Genomic DNA, 21178 nt, shown 5'->3' on the forward strand with positions numbered 1-21178 from the left:
AAGCTGCCCAAGCAAAATATGAGGTGCTTCTCAATTTGCACTGTGCATCACTCTGACAGTGGAGGTGGCCCAGGACAGAATGGGAGGAGGAGTTTAGCAACAGGGACATCAGATAGGTTTCGGGGGACTGAGCAGAGGTGTTCAACGAAACAATCGCCGAGCCTGCACTTGGTCTCACCGATATATAGGGACAAAGACTCATTATTTATTTATTTGCCTCTGTACTCTACAATTTGAGATTTGTAATAGAAAAAAAATCACAGTGGTTAAAGTGCACATTGTCAGATTTTAATATGGGCCATTTTTATACATTTTGGTTTCACCATGTAGAAATTACAGCAGAGTTTATACATAGTCCATATAACCATATAACAATTACAGCACGGAAACAGGCCATCTCGACCCTTCTAGTCCGTGCCGAACACGTATTCTCCCCTAGTCCCATATACCTGCGCTCAGACCATAACCCTCCATTCCTTTCCCGTCCATATAACTATCCAATTTATTTTTAAATTATAAAAACGAACCTGCCTCCACCACCTTCACTGGAAGCTCATTCCACACAGCCACCACTCTCTCAGTAAAGAAGTTCCCCCTCATGTTACCCATAAACTTCTGTCCCTTAATTCTCAAGTCATGTCCCCTTGTTTGAATCTTCCCTACTCTCAGTGGGAAAAGCTTATCCACGTCAACTCCGTCTATCCCTCTCATCATTTTAAAGACCCCCCTTAACCTTCTGCGCTCCAAAGAATAAAGCCCTAACTTGTTCAACCTTTCTCTGTAACTTAGTTGCTGAAACCCAGGCAACATTCTAGTAAATCTCCTCTGTACTCTCTCTATTTTGTTGACATCCTTCCTATAATTAGGCGACCAAAATTGCACCCCATACTCCAGAATTGGCCTCACCAATGCCTTGTACAATTTTAACATTACATCCCAACTTCTATACTCAATGCTCTGATTGAAACGGGGCTTGCTGTCTCTCCCTTCGGGGGAATATGACTTTTTGTCGTATCCCCCTTCTCTGCCTCCGTCTGCGCTGAGGCCTAATGGCGGAGCTGGCGACCTCGAGGCTCCAGAGGCAGAGCCTGTCAGGACTCGCCCTGGGCTCGCTCCCGTGAAGGCGGCCTGACGAGGGGCTGAGACTCTCGTGAGGGGCTGTGACGCTCCCGTCGGAGTGGCCCAGCCCGAGGTGGAACGGCACTCCCGTCGGAGTGGCCCAGCCCGAGGGTGGAACGGCACTCCCGTCGGAGTGGCCCAGCCCGAGGGTGGAACGGCACTCCCGTCGGAGTGGTCCAGCTCAAGGGTGGAACGGCACTCCCGTCGGAGTGGCCCAGCTCAAGGGTGGAACGGCACTCCCGTCGGAGTGGCCCAGCTCAAGGGAGGAACGGCACTCCCGTCGGAGTGGCCCAGCTCGAGGGAGGAGCGGCACTCACGTGAGGGCGATCCGGCTCGGGGCTGGAACGGTGCTCCGGTGGCTGGGAAGGCGTTCTGGCGGCGGTGACCTGAGTCCGGGGTTTAGCCGCGGGCCAGCGGCTGCGTCCGCTGGACTGGAGGGCGGCAGCTTCGACCACCCCGGGCCGCGGTGTTTGAACCGGCCCGTTTGCGGTGTTCGGTGAGTCGCGGGACTGTTTGTGCCATCGCCCGGTGGGGAATCGCCTCAGCGCAGAGGGAGAAGAGGAGGGAAGAGACAGTAACCCTAAGATTTTTGCCTCCACCAGTGAGGAGGTGCTTGGAGGATACACTGTGGTGGATGTTAATTTGTGTTTATTGTTGTTTTTTATTGTATGTATGACTGTAGGCACGAAATTTCGTTCAGACCGTAAGGTCTGAATGACAATAAAGGTATTCAATTCAATTCAATTCAATCAATTTATAAAGGCCAGCACACCAAAAGCTTTCTTTACCACCCTATCTACATGAGATTCCACTTTCAGGGAACTGTGCACAGTTATTCCCAGATCCCTCTGTTCACCTGCATCCTTCAATTCCCTCCCATTTACCATGTACGTCCTATTTTGATTTGTCCTGCCAAGATGTAGCACCTCACACTTATCAGCATTAAACTCCATCTGCTATCTTTCAGTCCACTCTTCCAACTGGCATAAATCTCTCTGTAGACTTTGAAAATCTACTTCATTATCCACAACCCCACCTATCTTAGTATCATCTGCATACTTACTAATCCAATTTACCACACCATCATCCAGATCATTGATGTACATGACAAACAACAGTGGACCCAACACAGATCCCTGTGGCACCCCACTAGTCACTGGCCTCCAACCTGACAAACAACCATCCACCATTACTCTCTGGCATCTCCCATTCAGCCACTGTTGAATCCATCTTGCTACTCCACCATTAATACCCAACCATTGAACCTTCTTAACCAACCTTCCATGAGGAACCTTGTCAAAGGCCTTACTGAAGTCCATATATACAACATCCACTGCTTTACCCTCATCAATATCCCGAGTAACATCTTCAAAAAATTCAAGAAGATTAGTCAAACATGACCTTCCAGGCACAAATCCATGTTGACTGTTCCTAATCAGACCCTGTTTATCCAGATGCTTATATATATTATCTCTAAGTATCCTTTCCATTAATTTGCCCACCACTGACGTCAAACTAACAGGTCTATAATTGCTAGGTTTACTCTTAGACCCCTTTTTAAACAATGGAACAACATGCGCAGTACGCCAATCCTCCGGCACTATTCCCGTTTCTAATGACATTTGAAATATTTCTGTCATAGCCCCTGCTATTTTTACACTAACTTCCCTCAATGTCCTAGGGAATAACCTGTCCGGACCTGGAGACTTATCCACTTTTATATTTCTCAAAAGCGTCAGTACTTCCTCTTCTTTGAATCTCATAGTTTCCATAGCTACTCTACTTGTTTCCCTTACCTCACATAATTCAATATCCTTCTCCTTGGTGAATACCGAAGAAAAGAAATTGTTCAATATCTCCCCCATCTCTTTTGGCTCTGCAGATAGCTGTCCACTCTGACTCTCTAATGGACCAATTTTATCCCTCGTTATCCATTTGCTATTAATATAGCTGTAGAAACCCTTTGGGTTTACTTTCACCTTACTTGCCAAAGCAACCTCATATCTTCTTTTTCCCTCGATTTCAGGGCACCATAATGTTTGGGACACAGCAATGTCATGTAAATGAAAGTGGTCATGTTTAGTATTTTGTTGCATATCCTTTGCATGCAATAACTGCTTGAAGTCTGTGATTCATGGACATCACCAATTGCTGGGTGTCTTCTCTGGTGATGTTCTGCTAGGCCTGTATTGCAGCCAACTTTAGCTAATGCTTGTTTTGGGGGCTAGTCCCCTTAAGTTTTCTCTTCAGCATATAAAAGGCATGCTCATTTGGGTTCAGATCGGGTGATTAACTTGGCCACTCAAGAATTTACCATTTTTTAGATTTGATAAACTCCTTTGTTGCTTTAGCAGTATGTTTAAGATCATTGTCTTGCTGTAGAATGAACCACCGGCCAATGAGTTTTGAGGCATTTGTTTGAACTTGAGCAGATAGGATGTGTCTATACACTTCAGAATTCATTATGCTACTACCATCAGCAGTTGTATCATCAATGAAGATAAGTGAGCCAGTACCTTCAGCAGCCATACATGCCCAGGCCATAACACCCCCACCACCGTGTTTCACAGATGAGGTGGTATGCTTTGGATCTTGGGCAGTTCCTTCTCTCCTCCATACTTTGCTCTTGCCATCACTCTGATATAAGTTAATCTTCTTCTCATCTGTCCACAAGACCTTTTTCCAGAACTGTGGTTGCTCTTTTAAGTACTTCTTGGCAAACTGTAACCTGACCATTCTATTTTTGCGGCTAACCAGTGGTTTGTATCTTGCAGTGTAGCCTCTGTATTTCTGTTCATGAAGTCTTTTGCGGACAGTGGTCATTGACAAATCCACATAAAACATTATGGAGGGCACTGTAATAATGTGAGAGGTAAATACTTTGCTCTTGCCATCACTCTGATATAAGTTAATCTTACTCTCATCCGTCCACAAGACCTTTTTCCAGAACTGTGGTTGATCTTTTAAGTACTTCTTGACAAACTGTAACCTGACCATTCTATTTTTGCGGCTAACCAGTGGTTTGCATCTTGCAGTGTAACCTCTGTATTTCTGTTCATGAAGTCTTCTGCAGACAGTGGTCATTGACAAATCCACACCTGACTCCTGAAGAGTGTTTCTGATCTGTCTGACAGGTGTTTGGGGATTTTTCTTTATTAACGAGAGAATTCTTCTGTCATCAGCTGTGTAGGTCTTCCTTGGCCTGCCAGTGCATTTGTGATTAGTAAGCTCATCAGTGCTCTCTTTCTTCTTAATGATGTTCCAAACAGTTGATTTTGGTAAGCCTAAGGTTTGGCTGATGTCTCAAACAGTTTTATTCTTGTTTCTCAGTCTCATAATGGCTTCTTTGACTTTCATTGGCACAACTTTGGTCCTCATGTTGATAAACAACATTAAAAGTTTCCAAAGGTCATGGAAAGACTGAAGTAAAGACTAGGTGCTGAGAGCTCTCTTATACCTGCATTAAGGAGGCAATTACAAACGCCTGTGAAGCCATGTGTCCCAACATTATGGTGCCATGAAATGGGGGCACTATGTATAAACACAGCTGTAATTTCTACATCTTGAAACCAAAACATATAAAAATGGCCTTTAATAAAATCTGACAATGTGCACTTTAACCACACGTGGTTTTTTTCCATTACAAATCACAAATTGTGGAGTACAGAGGCAAACAAATGAATGATGGGTCTTTGTCCCAAACATTATGGAGGGCACTGTACGTCAGTCCCGCCATCAGGGGAATTAACCTGGTGATTTTTTTTGTACCTTTGATACACGCATCCCTAATTTCCTGCTTGATGCTATCCCCAACCTCCCTACTGCTGTTTGGTGGTCTGTATACCACTCCAACAAGCATTTTCTGCCCTTGGCTGTTTCGCAGTTCCACCCACAACCAATTCTACAGCACCCAAGCTGATGTCTCTCCTTGCTATTGCATTAAGCTCCTCTTTAACCAGCAATGCCACCCCACCTCCTCCTCTTTTGCCTATCCTTCCTGAATATCAAATACCCCTGCATGTTTAGCTCCCAGCTTTGGTCACCCTGGAGCCATGTCTCCATAATCTCAACTATATCAAATCCCTTAACTACTAACTGCGCGTTCAATTCATCCACCTTATTACGAATGCTCCTCGCATTAAGGCACAAAGCTTTCAGGTTAGTATTTCTTATCTCCCTTCTACCTTTTGCGTCTAAAAACTATAAACCAACTCAATAAACTAATCTGCCTGTGTTTGATCAATATTCCTCCATAACCATGTACATATTGAACAGCCACTATGGTATCTGTCTCAGGAACAGCTTCTTCCCCTCTGTTTTCAAGCTTCTGAACGGTCCTTCCATAAGCTAGGGTACTGTCCGATTTTCCTCTACTCATTGAGGAAACTAGACTGTCTCTGGAACTGATGTGCTATAATGCTGAGAACTATATTCTGCACTCTTTAACTATTATACATGAAATTGACTATTGTATTTATATATAGGATATTTATAGATAGTATTATCTGATCTGATAGCATGCAAAAAGCTTTTCACTGTACCTTAGTAAACGTGACAATGACAAATCTAAACCGGCCTCCACCACCACCCCTGACAGCATGCTCCAGGCACCCAACACCCTTTAAAAAAGACTTGCCCTGCATACCTTCTTTAAACATTGCCCCTTTCATCTTAAAGCTATGCCCTCCAGTCTTTGACATTTCTACCCTGGTAAATCAAGAAAAACTAGCAAAAAAAAAAAAACAACGTTAAATCAGTCATGATCTTATTGGATGGCAAAGCCGTTTCCAAGGACTGTATTTCACCATGCTGCTTCTATTCCTAAGTTCTTATAATTTTATATCATCTTGTGTCATAACTGAACATCCAGACTGAATCTTCTGGTTATCCTTAGCTTTTTCTTATTCCCACTTCTACAGTGAAGTTTTGAACAATTTGTCATGGGACTTTATTCAAACATTTGGCATAGATCAATTAAACTCAAGACCCCTTGTCAAACTATTATAGAACAAGTGCAGAGATAGTTAAAGTTAGATAGTAAAGAAAAGTTATATCTTTAAATATACCTGACAGATATAATGTAGCTTAGCTTCAGATAAACAATCTTTTACATTATTCCGTTGACCTGTTTCTAATCCAAGATGGCTCATGTTTAGAATCTCACAAGGAATAGTCAGCAGGATAGAAAAGAAAACCACATTCTCTTCTTTCTATCCACAAGTTTCTGATTCAAGGTTAACGATGTTGAATAAATGGTGGAAGCTTCAAATATAATTTCTCAGGCAATAGGACCAATGTTGGCTTAACCCTGCTGTCCAGAGAGCCCTGGCACCAGCTTGTGGCCAGTAGAAGACATGGAACAGTGCTTTCGGGTCCAGCATTAGAGCAGTGCTGTTCTGGGTAATTTACCTTCCGAACTAGTCGAAGTGCCTGTGTCCGCTCCACCTCGTTGCTCTGTTGGATGTCTATACATCTGACGGAAGAAATGGATGACAAAAATGTGTTCAGTCAAAAACCGTACTACTAAATTGAAGACGTTTTTTTTATCGTAGTCTCTCACTTTTATTACCGTCGAGAGGTCTGTCATTCCATTTTACTATATTTCACGAGGGAATTTTTGATCGGTAAAGAATTCAAGCATTTTGGTAGGAAGTAGACACAGGAATATTGGATCGGCAGTGATTCTATTGACTGGCAGAGAGGTTTATGGAATACTCCTGCTCTCTTGTATCGAAGAGAGGGAGAGTTTGGCTCATCAGGTGATTTGTCCCTTTGATTTTCTTAACATTCACATTTAGTTATTAGAATATTTCAGTTATCTTAAGATGACAGACATTTTCTAAAAGGGTTTCAGCAAATTTCTTAACTGTTATGGCATTCACTTTTATTTGTTTATATCCTTTCCTTGTACAACCAGTTCCCTTTTCCCGAGGTTGTGAAAAATGATGCAAATCAGACTGACCCAAGGAATACGAGCACTGTTAAGATATTTAGCATTCTGGCAGATTAGTAACACTTTCTTAAACATTCATTGACTTGCTTGAACATGCAAATCAGGTCTAATAAATTCCTACAGGAAACAAAACTCTACCCTCTACAAACAACACTTCACAACACAGGAATTTTCATTCCAGGACTAAAAGCAGTGGGAAAAAGAAACTGCGGCAGGAGGAAATTTGTTTCAAGTGAAGACGAGATTCCTGCTGAAAACCTGACATCGTCGGGCTGCACGGTTGCACAGCAGTAGAGTTGCTGCCTCTGTTGTCTGTACAGAGTTTGTACGTTCTTCCCGTGACCTGCATGGGTTTTGTCTGGGTGCTCCGGTGTCCTCCCACACTCCAAAGACGTACATGTTTGTAGGTTAATTGACTTCAGTAAAATTGTATATTGTCCCTAGTGTGTAGGATATGGTTAGTGTGTGTGGATCACAGGTCGGCGCGGACTTGTTATGCTGAAGGGCCTGTTTACGCTCTATCTCTAAACTAAACTGCAGATTACAAAATAAAAACATTACAGCACAGTTAAAGGAATACAGCAGTTTGCAGTGCCACAACTGTTTGATATGCACAATTTAATAAATGTGAAGCTTATATTTATGCCTATATTTATATACATAGGTTTTCCAATTAAATTTATCACTTAAGCTTAATTGAATATTAATAGTAAATAAAATATTCCCTTCAGATTAACCATTCATTCAGAAAAGGACTGGATGACCAATGAACGACCAAATTAATTTTGTAACACTTATTTTAAGGGACCAGGAAGTAGCAGCTAAAAGGCCCCATATTCTTTCAATCTGAATCCTATCAGACTAGATTAATCTGCAGTATAGTGCCCTGGTGATGTGTAAACTCCCCAATGAAGAGGCTCCTGGTGATAAAGCTGTCTGTGGCTTTGGCAAAATGGCAAATGTTATCTTGCCAGGAGGTGCCAACAGCACTGAGCCAATACAAAAGCAACTTTAATAAGGTGGTTATTTGAGCCTCCTAGGTCCAACCCCTTTTGAGTTGCAAATTCATATCAACAAACCATCAAGGGCAAGTAGATTCATCAGTTCTACAGAAGAGCATGATATTATACAGCTGAATGGCAATGAGGTTTCAGACAACAAAAATTATGAAACCAAACTAACCTAGCTATTAAATAATCCACACGTAGTTTCAGCACCTTCTGGAGAATACTTGAGTCTCGAGTAAGATATCGGAGGGCACGGAGACCAGCTGCACGCACCTCTTTGGCTTCATTTAACAATGCTAATCGCAAACTGAGCAAGAGGAAATGTTTATTAGTGAAAAAGAGTATTAAGATTCTATCATCACATCTCAAGGCATTGCACAACTAGTGACTTACGCTGGTTCGGGGGTAATTTCTACTTTGTGGTAAATGCAGCACAGAATTTGCATACACCCAAATCCCAAAAGCAAATGAGTCAACTGACTATAGATACTCTATTACTGGCAATGCTGATGTGGAGAAAACATTGACAAAAATAATATTGTTTCATCTGCATTTATCATGACTGAGGTTGTGGAAGCTAGGGAATTCAGGAAAGTGAATGGGAAAGGCCTGAAAATTATCCACATTACAAGAGGTGCTGGCAGTCAAAGCACATAAATCACTGGACGCTGATCTAGTGTATCCCAGGACATTGTGGAAGATAGGAAAGAAAGTAGAGAGCCCTGGCAAAGATGTGTGTTATTATTAGCCACGAGAGATACTGGAAGCTGGAGGATGGCGACTGTATTTTTAATTTAAGAAGGGCGGCAAGGACAAGCCAGGAAATGAAGGCTGGTGAGCCTAAAGTCAGCGGTGGGAATGGAGGGGATTCCGAGAAATACCATCCACCTGCATTTGGAAAGGCATGAATTGATGATGGGTAGTCAGCATGGCTTTGTGCAAGGGAAAATTGTCTCACGCGAATTTGAGCTTATATTGAAGAGTTGACCAAAAGAATTAATGAGGAAAGGATAGTAGATACTATCTAAATGAACAGCAAAGTTCCATGTGTTCTGGAAGGTCAGATTACATGGGATAGGCTGTGATAGCAAATTAAATGTTATAGAAGATATAGAAATTAATCAAATATGTCATTAATATGCTGGACATTAAATCTAGAGGTCCAGAACACAAAAGGGTAGACATGTCACGATGCAATATAAAGTCCTGTTTAGACAACATCTGGAGTACTGTGTGGCCCCCCTGGCTCTTGGTACTCTACAGTTGAAATGACACATACAAGTGTGACACAGAATTACCAAAGTCCAAAGCGATTCATAACAGATCTATTACAAATTCACCTAGAGTCCAAAGTGTTAAACTACAACGAGAGAATGCACAAACTTGGATTGTGTATTTCCTGGAATTTGGACGGTTATGGTTTTCATGCTATTACAGTTAATTGAAGCGATACATAAAGCAAAAGTATTTCTACTGGCGAGGGAGTTTAGTGTTGGGGATAGAGCTCAAACGCTAAAAAACTCCAAATAGGAATAGACGTTTCAATTTATTTTTCATAAATCTAGGTTGTTAATATTTAATTTGACATCAATTTTGTTAACCATAGCTCTTAGCATATATGGGCTAAAAGTAGGTATTTGAAGCTAGGTCACCAATAAACCGTAATTTAATTGAATGGTAGAAGAAGCTCGAGATGTTTAAAGACCTATACTCCTAGATCAGGGGTGGGGAACCTGCGGCCTTCTAAGCCATTAAGTGCGGCCTTTTGAATGAATCCAAATTTTGTAGAACAAATCTTTTTATTATTATTCATATGTTTTTGTTCATCTTTTATTATTTTTATTTTAATCTTAAAAAGAACGTATTTAAAATACCAAAGAATAAAAGAAGATTCAACAAAATAATCCTTCCCGACTGACGGCCACAATTAAAACATTAGGAAGTCATGAGGGCTATTTAAAAAAAATAATGTACATTTTGAAGTATATCTAATTTTCTTGGATGTGGCCTTATTAGATCACAGCTAACTTAATGCGGCCTCCCACCATGAAAAGCTTCCCCACCCCTGTCCTAGATCAATTAGAACCTCAGTAGTGACAGATTTCCAGTTATATTCTATACTTACCATATAATAATTTCTTCATAAGTAAAACCTAGTTTCTCTTCACAGTGGCCAATATTACAAAGTAACTATGGAAGAAAAAAAAGTGAAATTAAATAGTGTCAATGTCTAAACAGTACTACAAACTTTGTATTAACAGACCCAAATGGGATATTGCTCAAGGGCAAATACATGCATTTCCTAATGGGAGTGGTCTTCATCTGTGTGTTGCTGTATTAACGGGAATATAAAATTGCTGCAAGAGAGAATTGAATTGCTCCGTTGCCGGTGAATATGACAATTAAGCACTCTTGACTGCAACTTTCCACACTGCAAGTTCTTCATTTCAATCACGCCAGCTGAGTAATTGCCAAATAAGAGCCAAATACATTCCATGCCAATGTCCTACAGCAGCAAATAGTTTCAATTGATTGAGCTATAGAAGCCTACGCTACAGCAATCCAAAGCACACACCACCTCATTTTCTCCCATATCTTTCTGTGCTTTATATATTTATTAACTTTTTCTAGCAATGTTACAAAATTTTGAGATTTTAAAAATCAAGTCTGTAATTTATCCCATCAGATAAAGCATAAAAATAAGTTTAATTTGACATCTAATTCACTTTCATATCTCAAGTATTTAAAAAGTTATGGCCATTTTCATACTCGGAAATGAGCATCTTGTTCCCTATTGATTTTCTATGGACATAACAAAAAAGCTGTGATCGTGAACAGTCAAAAGCCAATAACTTTCTTAAAAATTAAGAGAACTGAATGAAATTTTCAGTTATCATAGATTGAAGCATTCTGAAACAAATATAAAATAATCTTACTTGGATGACCTGAAATTAAAGCATATAATTAGTTAGTTACCTAATTGTAGCTAATTTCAGACTTCAATTACTAGATCTCAACATCTATCCATTTCTTAATAAATGATTAACATTTTTAAATAGCCTAAATGTCCAAATAATATTCACAAATAATTCACAATAAAACATGATTTTAAAATCTCATTTACATTAATTTATAGGCCAAATGGAAGGAATTCAGTGTTCAATTGCTGTAAATAAATGCCCATTTAAATCAGCTTTCCAGTGGGTCCCTGTGGAACGCGCTGGTTTAGAACGTTCACATTGCGGTAGATTTGTGCCTCAAATGCCGAGAAAAATACTGCGCGATATAATGGGCCCAAATTGAGCTACTCGCAATATTAAATTTTGTATAAAAGGATCTTTAGAAGCCCTTTTGAATGTAAAAATATACAACCTACCTTCTGCTATTTTCTTTATGAGACCCTGCGGTTGCTGACGCTCGCGGGTTTAAAGATTGATTTTTAAACTACTATAACTATTATTCAAGGCCTTTAAACCTAATAATAGCTTTTGCGACGGGGTCTTCCAGCGATTTTTCGTTAATAATTAACTAGGCTGAACATTTTCGATTGGAACAGCTTAGAGAAAATCGCGTTTTAAACCCGCCCCCTCTAAACGGCGCCAAAATCGCGCACAACCTCAGCGGCAGATATTCAGCGACGCTTCAGGTAGGCTTTGCAACATACCTACTTTTTCCTTAAAATAAGCCTTGTTGTATTTCAACCGGCCTGTGGCAAAACACTCCACCCTAACTACAAAAACATTGTTCACAATAAGTGCAATCATCGTAATTTGATCTTGACTCCAAATGGCTCCCAGAAAATAATCTTTACTTAATCTTTAAATATATTCCTTCCTCAGAATAAAAATTGACTTTATCATTCTCAAGGGCCTGTCCCACTTGGATGTCATTGAGCGTAATTTACGTGTCATCATTTACGCGTCACGACGCATGCATGGTGCGTGGTGATGTAGGCAGTGACGCGCAGTTGCGCGCGTCGGCCCAAAATTTTGGGACGTACAAAATCTTCGCGCGACATCTACGTGACGCGCAAATGACGCCCACGTGGGACAGGCCCTTTAACTGTATATTTCTATTCCCAGCATCATTTCGTTGAATTTGTTGGAAGGAACTGCAGATGCTGATTTAAACCGAAGATAGACACAAAATGCTGGAGTAATTCAGCAGGACAGACATCATCTCTAGAAAAAAGGAATAGGTGACGTTTTGGGTCGAGACCCTTCTCCAGATTGAGAGTCAGGGGAAAGGGAGATGAGAGATAGTCTGAAGAAGGGTCTCGACCCAAAATATCACCCATTCCTCTCCAGAGATGCTGCCTGTCCCACTGAGTTACTCCAGCATTTTGCGTCCATCTTCAGTTTAAACCAGCATCTACAGTACCTTTCTTCCACAAGGGAGATTGGTCCAAAAATGTCAGAGACCAAGGGATCCAAGGCAAGAAGTATCCATAATTGGATCAGTAGTAGGAGATACTGGGCGATGGGGGAAGGTTGCTTTTGTGACAGATTCCTCCGCTGACGAACCCTTACTGTTTCTTAAATAGATTAATGGCTTCAATGTGAAAATAGGAGTTCGCAGTTGGTAATATCGATAGCAGGGAAGTTAACCTTGCGCTATACGATGATATGAGATGGTTAAGATTGATGGGGAAATTAGCAGCATGAGCAAACAAGAAGTGCTGGAGGAATTCAGTACATCAGGCAATACCTGTGGAGGAAATGGACAGATAATGGCGCAGGTCCCATCCCCAAGTCCCATATTCCCACTCTTTCCCGTCCCCCGTTCACCACCTGCTGTGCTGGCTCGAAGGACCAAATTGCCTACTCCTGCACCTATTGTCTATTGTCATATACCACCTGAATTCGCACTTTTCAACTTTACTTATCTGAACCCATCTCCTTTTCATCTCTGGCCTTTGTCGCTTACACCATCCATCCATCTCATCCTTTGTATCCACCTTTCATTTGCTAGCCTATTCCCCACCCCCATCTGTCTTTTCCTTCTTTTTCTCACCCCCTCAACCCAACAATATGAAAGGTCCTGACCCAAAATGCCATCTGTACATTCCCAGACCCGCTGAGTTCCTCTAGCAGTTTGTGTTTTGCTCCAGTTTTCCAGCATCTGCAGTTTCTTGTGTCTCTATTGTTCATACTTACTTTGATAAAGTTGTTCAGGTGTCCGAGCTTTCGCATGTTAGATACTCCCTGGGGTTTTGCCACATTTTGGAGGATCTCGCGAAGGTTGTCTGCAGGGTCTGAAACAAAATATAAAGATTGGGTAATGTAGCTCACTGGAATCTTGCTTCACACTTCATTTAATAGTCCTCATTCACAACTGCTCAAAGATGTGCCAAGATCTCCTCACTGAAATTACTTCCTCAGGCTCTGGACCAAATGACTTGCATCCTCAGTGATTTCAATTGCCATTTCAATGCAACATGCCCTTCCCACGAGTTCACTGCAATCCCACTATTCCCTAATCTCTCCCTCCACAAAAACTGTAAAAACCCAAATTCAGAAAGGCCTACACTTTCCCATTTCACGTGGTCTCACAATTCTCACAAAATTCTCCTTCAAGCCCCTTTGCTCCAAGAATAACAATCTTACAGCTAATAGTCCCCCACCCAGATGTATTCTGAAAAATATCCTCTATTGGTCCTGAAACGGTGACCACAACTAAATAAAACAAGAACTAGAAAAGGCAAACTGATTTAACCATTCATAGCCAGATCTGGCTGTGCCATGTAATGCCCTGCTCTCCCATACACTATTATTCCTGATGTAGTCATATTAATCCTCCTTCAACATGCAGAGTTCCTAGATGCATCACTAAGGTCCAATATGTTGCCTCAACTTCCCTCATTTTTATCCAAACAAACCAGACCAATCTTCTGAGGATACCCAGTACTGTCGTACTGATATCCATCCCTCTAGTTCATCGAACATAAACGAGCCAGCTTGATTAGTACCCCCATTAACGGCACAAAACATGACTCCCCTTCAGCATCAGCGCTGTGGCCGCAGTGTGCAACATTCCCCAAGACTACTCTGACAACTGCTCCCTCTAAGCCAAGATGATCAAGGACAGTGGATGCATGGGAAGACTTACAGGTTCCTCTCCAAGTCTTACGCCACACTGATTTGGAAATATATAGCTGCTCCTTCACTGTCACTAGAACAACAGGGCCCTCCATAATGTTTGGGACAAAGACCCATCATTTATTTATTTGCCTCTGTACTCCACAATTTGAGATTTGTAATAGAAAACAATCACATGTGGTTAAAGTGCACATTGTCAGATTTTATTAAAGGCCATTTTTATACATTTTGGTTTCACCATGTAGAAATTACAGCTGTGTTTATACATAATGCCCCCATTTCATGGCACCATAATTTTGGGACACATGGCTTCACATGCGTTTGTAATTCCCTCCTTAATGCAGGTATAAGAGAGCTCTCAGCACCTAGTCTTTCCTCCAGTCTTTCCATCACCTTTGGAAACTTTTATTGCTGTTTATCAACATGAGGACCAAAGTTGTGCCAATGAAAGTCAAAGAAGCCATTATGAGACTGAGAAAAAAGAATAAAACTGTTAGAGACATCAGCCAAACCTTAGGCTTACCAAAATTTGGCACCCCAATTCCAGATTTCAAATTGTGGAGTACAGAGGCAAATAAATAAATGATGGGTCTTTGTCCCAAACATTATGGAGGGCACTGTAGGTCCTGGAACTCCCTATCCAGAGCACAAAGGGAGCGTCTTCACCAAGATGACTAAAGTGACCCAAAAAGACCGCTCAAGATTAATTAGGGATAGGCAATTAATCCTGACCTTGTCGGTGATGCTCAGATCAGTCAAAACAAAAATTCTTATCAAAATATGCAGATCATGCAAAATTCAAGAAGAGTGAACAATGACAGGATTTGTTTTAGATTTAAGGAATACCAATAAAATGAAATGGACAGTAGAAAGACCGAAAAATTGAATGGAAGAATGATTAGGACTAAATAAAACGATTTAAATTTTTTAATGAGTTTGGAACACAGACGGGGCTGCACATAAATGAATCGTTGAAGATAGTTGTACAAGTTGATAAGAATTTTAGAAAAAACATTCAGCGTCTTATGGGTTTTATACAGAAAAATAAAATTCAAAGATCACAAATTATGCCATGGTTTTATATTCGGTGATAAGGTAACAGAAGAATAGTGTTGTTGCATACCCAAGTTTTAAAGTCATAAACAAAGTGATAAAATGACAGAGCACGTCATGAATGATTATAGGATATGGCACCGAGTGAGTAACAAGAGTACGAAAGGAAATACATTTCATAGAAGCTGTCTATAGCACTCGTTAGATCAAAGCAGGAGTCCTGCATCAAATCCTTGACTCACTTTCAAAAGGACATGAAAGTTAGTCAGTTTGAAGAAGGGACTCGATCTAAAACACCGTCTGTCCATTCCCTCTACTGATGCTGTCAGACCCACTGAGTTTCTCCAGCACTTTTGTTCTTTGCTCATCACCCCACCACTCGATCAACCACCCGCTGACGCCATAAGTGGCAGCCTCGCCAACAGCCTGTCTCGTGCCTTTCTTCTTTTGTTGTTTTTAGTCTTTTATTTGTATGTTTTAGTGTATCTTTAGTTTTGTATTATGTGGGGGGGGGGGGGGGGGGGGGTTGGTGGAAACCTTTTCTATCTCTTCCCTCGACGGAGATGCGACTTTTGCCGTATCGTATCTCTGTCTGCACTGCCGCCTAACATCGTGGAGCGGGCGGTTTCTTTGTTAGGGATCGACCTCGGGAGCTCCAACCGCAGGAGCTTTGACCGCCCCAATGAGGGGCCTTCGATCGCCGACTGCAGGAGCTTCGACCGCCCCGATCGCGGGAGCCTCGATCGCCCCGATGTGGGGGCTTCGACCACCCCGATCGCGGGAGCTTCGATCGCTCCGACTGTGAATGGTTCGATCGCCCCGACTGCGGGAGAAAAGGAGGAAGAAGGTAAAAGTTATTCGCCTTCCATCACAGTGGGGAATGTGAGGTTGCCGAAAAACAAGATGTACGTGCGCTGGTGGGTACCCGGGGGGAGTGCCGTGAGTGCAGTGATCTTGGTGTTTGTGGGGACATCGTGCCATGAGAACATCCCGGAGTCTGGTGCGAGTGTGGTCGGCTTTCTGACTGTTCGGGCGGATAGGGACGGCAGAGAGAACGACAGCGGTCAGTACAACTCTGATCACAGCACGGTGAAGGAGCATGTGTGTGGCCCGGACATTGAACTGATGGCTGTGGGTCTCTGCTTATGTTGTGTGCCCTGGGGATTCTCACACGTCGCTGTGGTGGCTGTTTATGTTTAATCTTTATGCGGTTTTGTATCTTGTTGCTTTTTTTTGTATGACTGGTGAATCAAATTTCACTGTACCTCGGTACACGTGACAATAAAGGATCATCTAACCATTGAACAATTCTACTTGGAGCCTGCAAGTAAGTACACAATGGCCCAAGTATTTACCCTCCGTGCTGTCACAATTCTATGCAAAGCCACGGGTGAACTATTTTATATAATTTCTGCAAAACCAGGTGGACTTTGTACTCCATGTCTTGTTAGAAAACTGAAGATTCCACACACTGTATTAAGCTGTCATGCTATCTTAGTACCCAGCCATTTATTAAATCTGCTTGAAAATGGCAACATAGAACCACTATTGATTATGCTGCTCCCTCACAGCCCTAGTGATCCCTGGTGACCCAGATTTAATCTCGGCCTCCAGTGCTGTCTGCATCAAGTCTATGCCTGCGCTTTGTGATTTTGTGGATTTCTTCTAAGTGTGCCAGGTTCTCCCACAACTTAAGACATGCTGGCAGTGAGGTTAATAGCCCTGTCCCATAGTGCGAGTTCATTCCAAGAGTTCTCCCGAGTTTAAAAAAATCAAACTCGTGGTAAGCACGGAGAATGAACATAGCAGGTACGTCGGAGCTCGGGGACGTCTCTTAGCGCTAACGGCAGGTACTCGAAATGTCCACGAGACCCCCGAGTACCGACGAGTGGCCATTACCGTATATCTCCAAGTTCGAATCAGGGCAAACTCGGGAGAACTCTTGGAATAAACTCGTACCGTGGGACAGGGGTTTAATTGGCCACTGAAAATTATTTCCAGTGCATAAGTGGCTGGTGGGAGGATTAAGGGGATGGTAATAGGCAAGTAAGAAAGGTTGGGTTTGCAGGGAAATGAAATGGATGGATGGGATTCAGAGACATGAGAGACTGGAATTGTGAGTAAATAATAAAGTACTGGAGGAACACAGCAGGTCAGGCAGCATCTGTGGAGGGAAATGGGCGGATGGCACAACAGATCCGAAGAAGGGTGCCAACCCAAAATGTCCTCTGTCCACTCCCTCCGCAGATGCTGCCTGACCAGATGATGGGGGAAGAGCTGGCAGAGACTCAATGGGGCAAATATCCCATGTTTCAAAGGAGTCATTTAGCTTGTTTTGCTTCTGATTTTTGTAATCATTATTTTACTGATTCATGCTTACTTCCAGTATTTTGAGGAACCCTTAAAAATCATATTTGGAAACTGGCATCGTGTCACAAACTCTAATTTTCTGGATTATTAATCCTGATTTCAGCATTACGTGTTCAGTAACAAAATTATTACATGATCACACCATTCAAAATCCCAAAACAAAATACTATAGCTAGTGCAAATCTGAAACTGAAATTTGGAATATTCGGTAGGTCACGTAAAAGTTAAGGTTTTTGGCTGTAAACTATGCAAAGGTCTTCTCTGCTGATAACACCAGGTCAACAGTAAAATGGAAACTTTGTGTTGTGCTACAAATGCATCATCCTCTAGACCCTTCCTCCTCTCTCTTTCTTTTCACCTTAACATCACCCCAAGAGAGCCAGTCAATGTAACATTCACAACTTTTAATTAATTCTTGAAGTAAACTATTCTGAGCTTTGATACTACAAATCATCAAATACCAATCTAATATTAGTTGAGCATTGTGCATCAGTATCAAGACACTCTAGTTCCAAGGCCCCTGACACACAGTCTGAAGAAAGGTCTCGACCCAAAACGTCACCCATTTAGTCTCTCCAGAGATGCTGCCATTCCCGCTGAGGTACTCCAGCATTTTGTGTCCATTTTCTAGTAAAGGGCCTGTACCACTGTACGAGGTAATTCACGAGCTCTCCCGAGTTTAAAAAAAACTTGTGGTAAGCACGTAGAATGTACGTAGCGGGTACGTCAGACCTCGGGACGTCACCTAGCGGCTCGTAACGCTAACGGCAGGTACTCGGGAAGACTCGGTAAGCTCGTGAAGACTCGTGAAGATTTTTCAACATGTTGAAAAATGTCCATGTGAGCCCCGAGTACCTACGACCGGCTATTACCGTAATTCTCCGAGTTCGAATCAGGAGAAACTCGGGAGAACTCTTGAATTAGCTCGTACAGTGGGACAGCCCTTTTAGAATAACTTCTGCCCATCCACTTCTGGACCCGACACATTTAAATTTTGTTTAATTCTAGAAGGGCCAAACTTTGACCCTTCATCTCAAAACAATATAGAAAGTTCTTCGTAGTGACAAAACTACACCACTTCATTAACAATAAAACACTTCTTTCCTTAGCTGAAAAAGACTCCTTTAAAATCCCAGAGAATTCAATCTGCAGCAATTTTTACTTCCAATAGCAATATTCCCTAATTCCGGACCGGTGAACGGTAAATCATTCACTAACTTGATAAATCTCAATTCCAGCCCACATCCTTCACGCAATATTTTAGTTGCCAACATGCAGACATTTTTGAGTCCCTGCCTAAAATTACACTTAGTTGCCATGGGCTATGACTCAGAGTAACCTATGAAATCCCACATGGCTTGTCTCCAAAATTATTTTTAATCTTGGCTCGTACATGTAAATGCCGCTCAGCCAAAATAATTTACTCTAAGCAGAACCATCTTCAATAAACCAATCAAATCATTCACTCACCATTTGGCTAAGTGTTTTTTTGAATTCTGTGTTGTTGTTTAATGGGAGAATTTTGCTCGGAAATAGAACAATTGCATCTACTATCACACAGATTCACAATAGCCCAGACCTGACGTAAATGAGTGCCTATCTTCTGCATTTTCAATGTTATCCACCTCAGAATATCGTGGGTAATATTTAAAAACAACAGGGCTGGAGGAACTTGGCATGTTGCGTCAGCATCTGTGGAGGAAATGGACAGATGGCGTTTTGTGTTGGGACCTGTCTTTAATCGGAAGAAAGGCAGTCACCTGCCCATTCTAACCACCTCCACCCCACCCACAGATATTGTCTGACCCATTGAGTTCCCCAGCACTTTGTTTTTTGCTCCAGATTCTAGCAGCTGCAGTCTCGTCTCCTTGAATGATATTCTTCCATTTCCTACATCAATTTATGACTGCCAACTGTCAGTTATGTTCTAATTTGTTGAAGATGCAGACAACATTTATACTCTAAGGAAATTAGCTACTAAGTATTCAAGTATACAGAACCTCCTACACCAAATCCACCTGAGAATTTCACCCAACTTGACTCTCCAGACAATGGTAATAGGATATCGAGGAGCTATGACTAACCATTATTCTGTAAAATTGCATAATTATCACCCTGCTCTTAAATGCAAAGCTTCAGCTAATAAACATGTTTTTTGCTCATCATCTTTACTACCTTATTTATCTGCGCTGCCATTTTCTGGTCTCACAGTTCCTAGGTATTTCCTCAAAGTAGAGATCGATAGATTTTGGGAGGTCAGAGAAATCAAGGAATAAGAGGGTAAGGCAGGAAAATATTTCTGAAGTGGAAGATCAATGATGACAAGAGACTCCAGATGCCGAAATCTGGAGCAACCATCTGCTGGAGGGATTCAATGGGTCGAGCAGCATCTGTGGTGGGTGGACATTTCAGGTTGAACCCAGCATCAGTGGGAAGGGAAGATTTTGTATATTTTGAGTACACTTAAGCTTGCACGATTATGATTACCTAGTGTAACTCAATTTATTGTAATCATTCTTTGAATGTTGAATTTCTTTAGTCTTCTGAGGAAGTAGTGGCATTGTTGTTCTTTCTTGGCTATAGCGTCAATATGGTTGGACCAGACAAACTGGTGGTGATATTTAAATCTATGAACAATGCTGCTAGCCATCTCCACCAGCAGCACCATCCTGTTTCCTGAAGTCAATGTAGTTCCTTCATCTTGCTGGGAGTAAGGGAGTGGTTGCTGTCTTGACATCATGTTACTACGCTCTCGATCAACTTCCTGCATGCCGTCTTGTAATTGTTCGAGGTCCAGCCCACTACAGTGATGTCATCTGCAAACTGTCAGTGTAGTTAGAGCAGAATTTGTCTGCACAGTCATCAAAGGACAGGGAGCCTGGTAAAGGGGTAAGAAAGCATCATTAAGGAGACTGGTGTCAAGAATTATTATGGAAGATGTTTTATTGTTGTGGCTCGGAGTGCTAATGATCCAGCTGTAAGGGGGGTGCAACACCTAGGTCCAGGAGTTTGGAGACGAGATTTGTTGGGATTATGATGTTGAAGGCAGAGCTATGAAGTCAAGCAGCAAGGAGTCTGGCGTAGATATCATTGTTATCCTGATGTTATGCGCCGGCCGTCTTGGATGTTTGGCTCCAAGTATGGAAGAAATGTGGGAAAAAATGGCTGTTGTTTCGGGACTGTGGTGTCAAGCATGTGAATGACAGACTTCCCAAATGCACCAACCAAATGTAATCAGGGCCTCAATGTTGGCCCTGGAATGGTGCTGACACACTGGCCTACTTACCCTTTCAGTTGACTTGGAAGATATTGCAGAGGCAATGTTGGTGGCTGCTCTCCCATGCCTCGAGGTATCTGCTGTAACTAGTACAAGCCTCAGAAACATAGAGACAGGGATCACTGCTACCAGTAAAACTTATAAGAAGTAAATAGCAGGACAGATAAAGGAGAGTCAGTAGATGTTGTTTACAGATTTTCAGAAAGCCTTTGATAATATGCCACAAGTGAGTGTTAAGGAAGATGAGAACCCACAGTATCAAAGGGAAGATACTAGCTTGGATCGCAGGTTGGCTAGATGG

General features: G+C 41.9%; 1 protein-coding gene across 2 annotated transcripts in view; it reads right to left on the reverse strand.

The window, feature by feature from the left end:
* Nucleotides 1-21178, reverse strand: part of rictor (RPTOR independent companion of MTOR complex 2) — a 135113-nt gene that overhangs the window by 74499 nt on the left and 39436 nt on the right. For both annotated transcript variants that reach the window (XM_033018491.1, XM_033018490.1), the window contains exons 3-6: nucleotides 13236-13333; nucleotides 10205-10269; nucleotides 8255-8386; nucleotides 6529-6592 (exon numbers count right to left, since the gene is read on the reverse strand). In XM_033018491.1, the coding sequence (XP_032874382.1) occupies nucleotides 6529-6592; nucleotides 8255-8386; nucleotides 10205-10269; nucleotides 13236-13333 (359 nt within the window). The remainder of the gene's footprint in view (nucleotides 1-6528; nucleotides 6593-8254; nucleotides 8387-10204; nucleotides 10270-13235; nucleotides 13334-21178) is intronic.

This window comes from Amblyraja radiata, chromosome 3 (assembly GCF_010909765.2).
Source record: "Amblyraja radiata isolate CabotCenter1 chromosome 3, sAmbRad1.1.pri, whole genome shotgun sequence".
Lineage (NCBI taxonomy): Eukaryota > Metazoa > Chordata > Chondrichthyes > Rajiformes > Rajidae > Amblyraja > Amblyraja radiata.